The sequence below is a fragment of the Macrobrachium nipponense genome, chromosome 2 (assembly GCF_015104395.2).
Source record: "Macrobrachium nipponense isolate FS-2020 chromosome 2, ASM1510439v2, whole genome shotgun sequence".
In the NCBI taxonomy this organism is placed as follows: Eukaryota; Metazoa; Arthropoda; class Malacostraca; order Decapoda; family Palaemonidae; genus Macrobrachium; species Macrobrachium nipponense.
The window spans coordinates 122993861-123003695 of NC_087201.1; the positions used below are offsets into that span (position 1 = coordinate 122993861).

The following is a 9835-nucleotide window of genomic DNA, read 5'->3' on the forward strand; positions in this document are numbered from 1 at the left end:
AGACAATTTATAATGGTCCTTCCTTAATGTCACCCTTCAAAAGGCAAATACTATTGATATTTCAACTCTCAGATGTTGTAGTGAACTCCAAATTATTTGGCATCTGTTGCCAGGTTCAAGTCCAGTTCTTTTACTCCTATCAATTTGTCAGAGGCAGAGGATTCCTCGCTCTTTTGACCAGGAGTAGCAGCCCTGGTGTGAACTACAGTCAGTTCAGGAGATTCACTCAGAGTCTTCCCTCCAAGCAATGAGTCTTATCATTTAAAGGACGGAGAGTTTGTATATTGTGCAGGAGCAAATCACAATTTTTAAAAGCAAATCATATTTTTCCTAACTAAACAAACTTGAGGTTCTTTACATATTAGGTCCACCTTATGGCACTCCTCAATCTGAAACCTGGACTGAAAGGCAAACTGGAATGTTTACTTTCTGGTAGGTGGTTCCCACCTACCTGAAGGTAGTTACTGCCTAACTACCTTGTCCAAGAGTTTTAACGGCCATGTTCCAGGCTCTTTCCTTCACCAGTACAGCAGAGCCGGTTCAGATCATTAGCTTAGTTTTTTTATTATGGGAATGCCCTAAGAAGCAAGAGCTTTGGTGTTCCTTAGCTACTAAAGGGGTTACAGTTACTCAGAAGTTGGCCCTCTTGTTTTTGTCCTTCAGTAAGTCGCATTGTTCCTTCAAGACACTGTGAAGAAGGTTCTGTCTGCCTTGCAGAAGAATTTGACTCATGACTTACTAGCTCAGTCGTCAAAGCATCCACAAGTGATTTCTGCTGCTCCTGCCAAGGTTTTTTTTTTTTTCCACCTTTGCAACAGCCCTATCGAGAATGAAAGTCACGTCTTCAAGAGAGACCCACTTCCCTGGCACCAACTCATGCTCCTAGTGTCAGCCAGTTCCCGAGCTCCTAACTCGCCCGGCACTCAGCTCCTCTGGTGCCAGCTCACTCTGTCGCTAAATCATACTCCAAGTGTCCACCAGCTCCCCAGTCCTTTGCTCTCCTGGCAGCTAGCTCATCTGGCACCAGCTACAGTGTTGACTCTAGCTCTTGCTTCAAGTGCCCAGTAGCGCTCCCCAGCTTGCAGTAGCATAGAGAGCTCTCAGTCCAGTCGTTTTTTTCAAGGATTTTCCTGTGTTGAACAGGAATCAGACAAACATCCATAACCTTGAGAGTTATGGCAAGAAACCATCTCTTCCTTTGGTCTAAACGTGTTGTCTTCCATCTTATATGTTCTTTGTTTTTGAGACACACTCAGTGTTGTGGAATGCTTTATGCTTACTTTGAAGTGTAGCTGAGTATGTCAGAGCAGCCTCTACCTCCTTAGTTTGAAGATGCCATTTGCTCTTTTTGCCATTTTATTATTGACGTACTGGAACCGTAAACAATCTCTGCTTCGTGTTTTTTTTTTATGAAAGCTTAAAGTGTTGAAATTTTTCAAGACTGATCTTAACTCGTAGTGGTGTGGCTGTATAGCCAAGGATCGCCTCCTACTTGGGGAGAACTTTGCAGCAGTGAGGGAAGTGCCCCGACGATTAGCAAAACATGATAGGTGCCCAACCTGTGCCCTGTGTGCAGCACCAAACAACACTGACACCTACACTGAAATAAAGTCATGGCCCATTCACTGAGAGTCCGTGGGTGCTCCAGGTACATTAAGTATATACCCCTGGCTCTCCACTCAGCACCTTACTGAAAAGGTGAAAGAGAAAGTGGGAGGACATCCTGTGCTTCCTTCTGCGATGTCATACCAGTCACTAAAATGTGGCTTGAGTACAGGCAGTCCCCGCTTATTGGTGATGCTTCAGTTCTCAGCAGGGTGCTGATGAGCAAAAAACGCTGTTAACTGAAATTCGGTGATTTAGGTGCTTATGGTACCAAGTTTCAGTTAATGGCGTCTCTGTTAGGTATGCTATGGCGTCATAACTAGACTCTGCACCTTATGGCGCTGATAGCCGAGACTGGGCCTGTTATAGCATCATTAACAGTGTCTGCCAATAACCGTGGACTTGCCTGTATTATTATTATTATTATTATTGAACTAAAGAACCTATGTAACGAGGCTATAATATTGACAATTAAAAGCCACAGTACATAGTGTTAAAATATACTTTTGGACAAGGTTGAAAATGACCAGGAGAGGTTTTCGGATATTGCATATCTGAAAGTCTCTCCTAGTCATTTTTAACCTTGTCCAAAAATATATTTTAATACTTTGTACTGTGGCTTTTAATTGTCAATATTATTATTATTATTATTTGAAAACATTAAGAAACATATACATGAGCCACAACAATTCTCATCTTAGTAAAATCAAAGCTTGATAATCTATAAATTTTTAAAAAAAATTAAACAAACACTTTTGCAGGGTTCTTGAGGATTCACAAATGTCTGTGTGGAAAACTAGTGTATGATAATCAGCTAGGTCCCAATGAAAAGCTTGTGCTATTGTGATTCTGCGCAACTTTAATTGCATAAGATTAAGGTATTACTATACTGAGGGAAAATGCAGTACAGTAGAATCTCCCAGTAACAAACTTGGCACATTAGTGTTCATTTGAGGAGGTTTCAGCTCTAGCCAAGATTAAGCTGTTATTAAACAAACTTCCTTATCTAACATTGCCTGGGTTTAATAATTATAGAAAGTAAAATGACAATGCTTGTCTGTATTTGTATGCAAACTATAGTATCATTTAACATGTAAAAAACAAGATGATGTAGGCATAGTGAAGGCTTCATAAAAATATTAAGTGATAAATAATTGCACGTATGCACAGTAATCACAAAGCCATACAGAATGAAGTTGCTCCTTTTTTTTCAGTTTTATAGTCAATCCTTTGTGAACGGCTTGGGTGCATCCCATCATGAGTGGTCATGAAGGAAAATACTGTCAACCAAGTGCATTTTTATGTAGAAAAAAGATTAATGTTTCTAGTGATTCAAACTTGTTTATCTAGTTGGCATTATCAGTGGTTTTTAGCCACTGATGTGATGGAATACCTCATTTCATGTAGAATATGCAACAAACCTGCAAAAAAGTAGATTAATATAGTGCATCCTTGACTTACGGCTCCACAGGTTTACAGTGATTCGATCTTGATAGCGCCGTAAGCACAGTCAATAATGGCAAGGATAGGCATCAAGTTAACGGCACTGTATCTTGATGCAATATCTAGTTAGGGTGCCATGAGTACTGTTAAAGTGTTATTGACAGTAAAAAACCGACTTACAGTGGAAGTCAACTTACAACACGGCGCTTGAATGTATCCCCACTGTAAGTCGAGGACGCACTATAGTACAAAACCTATTAACTAATTATTTACCAATAAGCAAATTATCAAGATAATACAAAAACTAATACTTTAACAATTTGTGGTTTACCAAAATGGGTCCAATACTACATGTAAGTCTTTGACACTTTCCCCCTTCTGCAATACTTTAAACAATTGAATAATAGTCACACAGTTGCATTCATTCACTTACAAAATAATATTATTGCTTGGATTCCAGTGTAAGATTTTAGATATACAGTGGTCTCCCCGTATTCGTGGGGGATGCGTACCAGAACCCCCCGTGAATAGTTAGAACCTGTGAATAGTTGGAACCCCTATAAAAACGCAGAAAACAGCCTATTTTGTTAGATAAACTCAAGAAAAACCCACTAAAAATTTTTATACTTGGTTTTTTAATAGTTTTATCACAATAAGTGCATTTTATGATGAAATTGATAAAAAAAAACCAGGAATATGTGCATATTTCTCACAGAAAAATACCGCGAATGTGCGAATTTTCCGCGAATAATGTGGGGAAACGTTCCTGAAGAGAAATCCGTGAATGTGAGTCCGCAAATCCAGAGAATGCGAATAAGGGGGGTCTACTGGGTCAATTTGCTATGAAAAAAATGGTTCAAGAAGATATTGGAAGAGATAGGAGCACTGAAGCGTATCAAAATTATGATTGTTTGACTGATACTTTGCTTGGCATTACCCAAACGACAGGTACAAGAATCATTTAAATGTTTTGCACATTTGATTCAGTGCCTTGTAGCCTTTAGTAATGCATTTTTCAAAAGTGCATTCACCCAAGATTTTTATGGAAAATTCCTAATCATATTGAAAGTGATTTTAGTTCATCTTACTGAGTCAGTAGAAATATATATAGTATATTACTGATAATTGTGATGTTCATTGCATCGATAAAATATTGATCACTAGTGTGGCTGTAAATACAGTGGGGAAAGAAGGCCGAGTTGGGTCAACTGCGTGAGCCAGATAGCATTAGGATTTTGTTTTCAGAGATGGGTCGAGAACAGCCGAAGTTAGTGAAGCGCAGGAATACTCCATATTTAAAAGAGTAGGTTCATATGTTAGGAAAAATAAAAATTTCTAATTAATTTGGTAGTACTTATATGTATTTTACAAATCAAGTATGTTATTAAGTGATGTGATCAGGCTCCATGATCTCGGGAGTTGACAAGAAAATGGACAAATTTCTAGAGCAGACCTACCTTACTGATCAGTGACATTTGAACGAAGTTTGTCCATTTTAGCACTGAAGCCACCAAAGAAATGCCACTTGTAATAATGAATTGAGCAGATGTTATATCCAAAGTAAGTAATAAGTGAGAATATTTTGAAGTGTTAGAAATTGGTTTACTGTAGTAAAGGTTTCTAATGGAGCATTTGTTCATTGTTTTTTAAATTCTATAGAGATCTTCAAGTTATGACAGCTTCTCCAGTCACAGATGATTAGTAAACAGTAAAATAGGAAAGAAGATTCCCAGTTGAGTTTGCTTTGTAAAATTCATATGTTGTTCCAGAAGAAGTGAGTTGAATTGAAGTTATAAAAGCTGGTGAGAGTTAAAAGTAAAATATCAGGGATGCATCTTAAATTATTTTAATGAGTGCTAATAAGTATAAAGAAGTACAAGCATTACCATTTAGGGAGCAAAAATGACAATGCAGACAGGCCAATCTGTTTTCATAAATTCTTTAAAAAGAATTCACCAGGATTTAAGAACTGGGTGAGATGCCATGATGGTCCTCAAGTGAGCTAGAACCCTTCCCTTTAATCCTTACAGACAGAGAATACCTTTTAGGGAAGAGTTTTAAGATTAGGATATCAGAGCAAGATTAAGAGATCTAGAATTGCCGTGGGAAGATTTACCTTAGAAATAAAAAACTGAAGTAAGGGACTTTCCTCTAGCACAGTAGTTAGGCATATTAGTATAGAAGAAAAGGTTGTATGGATGAAAGTTGAGAGAATTTTCTAGAAAAAGGAGCAAAAATAAGCTCAGGAGAAGTGTATTTCCTTCTTGATAAAGATTTTTTTGTAATGATGATATGTTTCACATAATGTTAAGTGTTTGAAAAGTATGTTTTTACCCTAAAAATAGGTGGACAGAACTACAATCTCTGTTTGTCTACATAAAGCTTGTAAACAATATTTTATTGAATTTATTCCAAACCTCCATGATAAGGAATACACTGAGATATGTGTTATTAAATCACTACTTGAAGCAGGAAGGGCATCTTAGTTAGATGAGAATCATTATATATATTTGGAATTATCATACCCTCAAATGAGTACTGTACTTGGTTAAGGACTTATCTTTAGTTTGTATAATTTCTTTTCAGTGTCAGTATAGTACTGTACATATTTAGAAATTATTTCATTTAATTTATAAAAGGAATTTAGCTGGTCTTACTCAGAACTTACAGGAAAAAGTATTCATATACAAGGGGTTAAAGGAACTTGTGTCCAAATGCATTAGCTAAAGAATTTAATCAATTTATAAAAAACTGCACACATACTGAACTGGAGGCTTTCATTACAAACTGAATCTCTTAAGTCATTAGCAGAATACCAATTTTGTAGGGCAATATTAAAATGAGACTTTAACAGATTACCACTTTACTTTTTATAGGAGGAGTTGATAACTTTAGCCTTCAAAAATTTATAAAAATTGACGAGGGACTTGATAGTGAGGAAGAGGAACCAGTATTAGTTCATAGTGGACTTGGAAGTGAAAGAATGGAAAATTCTGAGGACCCACAAACTGAAGAAAGGGCATCACAAAAGCGAAAGCGGAGGAGTAGTGATGTCAATTATTTGACACCTGGGATGCTCTTAGATTATATGTTAAAATCGCCACACTCTCATAAAGCAGTTACTGAGGATGATAGCCTTTCCCTATTTTGCCTGTTTATTACTTCTCAGCTGAGTAACATTAAAGATCCTGAGATTTGTGAAAATGTAAAGTTTGAAGTACAGAGTGCTGTCCATGAGGGACTTAGAAAGTATTATGCAAAATTGAATAGTTCAAATAAATAGTTTGTTAATAATGTAGTGTCGTCTTTTTAAAACAGAACAGAGTAAATTATGTGAGATAAGCAGTTTGAATGATCTCACAGAGCTATTAAATTTTTCGTATTGGAATTCCAACTTTCTGATTCTCTCAGTTCCACTCAGTGTAACATGTACGTACCATTAAAAGGTTTAGTAGGGCGTTGTTGCAAATTCAGTAAAGAAATTAGAACTTGTTTTGATTATGGAACAACATATTTTGGTTATTAAATTACACTGTGAGTGAATATGTACAAGAGACTATTTTCAGTTGCAATTTTAGTTTGTTTTCTGTTGTGCTTTTTTTTATGAATATTGGTTGGTCTGGTTAAACTATCTTAGTAATTTGTCCATCAGTATGAAAACTCATTATATGCTCTGCCCTTCTACAATGAGGGTTTATGTGCAGAAGAAATTATAATTTGGTCAGATCTTCCTGATTTGAATTTTAGGTAGCTTTCATGTACATCAGAAAAATCCAGTAAGGTATTATGATAAAACAGTATGAAAATTAGAACAGCTTTTGGTTGAATATGCTTGGAATTAAGTGCTGTTTGTATATTAACAATCCCATAACTTACAGTGCCATTTATTTGCCTCTGAGTGTTCCAGGATAAATCTCTGAAGGAAGAAGACAATAGATATTCTCTGACTTGTGAGTGGTTTACATGTGGCGTAAGGCTCAGTAGGTCTCAGTTGACAACAGAGTTTATTGTTTGCTTGTCTGCCAAAGCTCAACTTATCATTGCTCCAGATTGTGTGTTGCTCCTAATGGAAGACGAGGCTTATCAGTGTCAGTCAGTAAAGGTTACAGGGCTGTCCTTTCCCAGAATTTTTCAGATGCAAATGATTGATTGTTTACTTCAGATCCTAAACATATCAGAATTTCCTGAAACACTTTCAGAAGAGCTGTTAAACTTTCAAGATTGGACCTGTGGCTTATAATGGGGTGTTACTAGCATAGAAAGCTGAAATTCTGTTAATGTATATTAACATCTTTTGCTGCTGGCTCTGTTGCAAAGACTCATACCTCACAAACTCACAAGATTGGTAATTGTACTATGCACTTTTCAGTATTTCTCAACTTTAAACCTTTGCTCAAGACAGAGTGATATTTTTCTTTTTCCAGTTAAAGCCTTATGGTTTTACCTTAAAAGAATCCAAGATCTTTAGACAAAGTACAACTTGATTTTTCTATTCACAGTAAAAAAAGGAGACTCTTGGCTAGAAATAATGCTGTGTACGTATAGGCTAGGGAGCTTCTAAAACATGACATAGTTAAGATTCTCAACCTGAAGGCATTGCTCATGAGATAAATGAAAGTTTTAATTATGATTAGGATGTCTATGCTATTTCAGTGGCTAGAGCAACGTGTTTGATTTTTTGTCGTGGAAGTAGCTGATGAAATATTTCTTTGGGCCTGTTGTAGTAGCATAACAAATAGGCCCTTCTGTTTTGGGTTTATTTTTTTTGCAGGTAGAACAGTTATTGTCTATCTCATACTCCCCCCCCCCTTCTGGGTCTTCATTATGACATCCTAATGATGTAAGCAGAAGTGGTATTTTTAGTCGTGTAAGTCATTATTCTAGAAGGTATAGCACACACCCAAAGAAGACCCATGCATGCCAAATTTACTATAATTTGTAAACCAGCTGAACCCTATACAAGCAGCCAACAGATGTGTGTGTGTGTGAATGGTTTTCTGCTCTCACCTCTATTGTCAGTATGTAGGTTCAGGTGTCCCATTCCAAAAACTTGGTTCCTCAGTACCAAAATATGGTATTAAAGATCTATGGCTTCTTCTTTAAAAAAAATTTTGAACTAATTTTAAAATAAGCCCATAACTTATATAATCACAGACCCTCCTCTGTGCCCCACATTCCAGTAGCCAAAGGCATTCAACGCTAAGAATGCACTAGGATGTCAGCTGAGAAATTGGATTTCACAGTGCACAAGCATTCATCATTTGTCAGACTTAATTTTTGTCTTGCTATGAAGAATTGCTGTCTTGGAACATTTTATTGCCAATTAAGTTGCTCTACAAGTTATGGGTTTATGTTAAAAAATTTAATGTTATTAAAGATATTTATATATTATATATATATATATATATATATATATATATATATATATATATATATATATATATATATATATATATATATACATAATAATACATATATATATATATATATATATATATATATATATATATATATATATATATATATATATATATATATATATATAATATATATATACTATATATTTTCTATATATATACATACATATATATTTATATATATATATATATATATATATATATATATAATATATATATATATATACATACTATATAGTTGCTGATAATTTTTGTAGCTATTGTGATTTCCTTCAATATGGGGGAAACGTACATGCTGTACTATACTATATTGAAGTTTCTTTCATACATATATGTAGAATTATAGGTAATGAAGTGAATTCCTATTTACTTCATATATTTTTAGTAATTTGCTATTAGTGTATAATCATGTAACCAAAGGGTGAATATAACCAATGATATTTTTTGTAAATAATTTGCAATATTTGAGAATTTCAAATGAACCCTATTGTAATTGAATTGTATGTGATACCAGTTTCATTGTTTATGTTCTGTTATTGTATCTCAAATTTTATATTATAATTTTTTGGGAAGTATTTATATATATAGTAAGATTATGCTTATGGGTGCACTGACTGCCGAATTTCAAGGATTTGTCAAATTTCAGTTATTAAGTTTTCAACTGTTTCATGTCTAAATGAACAATATCATTAATCGATAATGCTAAAAAAGATTTGTTGATTGGTTTACGTATTGACAACTTTGTCACACTTGTATGGAACTGTGAACCACAAATTCTAAAAAAAAACATTTGTATGAATAATTCAGGATAGGATAAAATAAGATATAGTGTTTTGGAAAATCTATAAATGTTTGCTTAATGAAAAATGTTTCGATTGGTTTATGGACAATTTTGTTCATTGCTAATATGGCACTGAACAGCAAATTTTTAAAAACCTTGAAAAGTCTATGAATGATCCTGGATTGGATCGAGTTTGAATTATATGCTGTTTTGGACTAGTTTATGCATGAATAAACATATCTCGCAACTTAATTACTAAAAAATAATGATTAGATTGGTTCATGGACAGTTTTGTTCATTGCTTGTACAGCACTGTGAATGACAAAAATGGTAAAAAAAAAGCATGTAAAACAATTGTAAACAAAATTTATTCAAAAATAATTGTCACCCACTAAAATATCCCATTCTCTACAGGATGTATCAAAGAAAACAAGTTAAGATTAGTATAGGGATAACTTGCTGAAGATTTTCTGTTCTCTCAGGATTTTTGAGTCCCAAAATTTTGTTTTGTTTTGGTGTTTTCTCAGAACTTACTTTTTTCAAAATTAAATGCTTATTTTAATTAAGTGACTTACCCAGTAATTACATA

At 34.6% G+C, this 9835-nt stretch overlaps 1 protein-coding gene across 1 annotated transcript in view; it reads left to right on the top strand.

Moving 5' to 3' along the window:
* LOC135220955 (retinoic acid receptor RXR-gamma-like) overlaps positions 1-8374 on the top strand; it is a 68060-nt gene extending 59686 nt beyond the window's left edge. The window contains exon 5 of the mRNA XM_064258609.1: positions 5928-8374. Coding sequence (XP_064114679.1) covers positions 5928-5929 — 2 coding nt within the window. The 3' untranslated portion in view covers positions 5930-8374. The remainder of the gene's footprint in view (positions 1-5927) is intronic.
* Positions 8375-9835: the final 1461 nt, after the last annotated feature.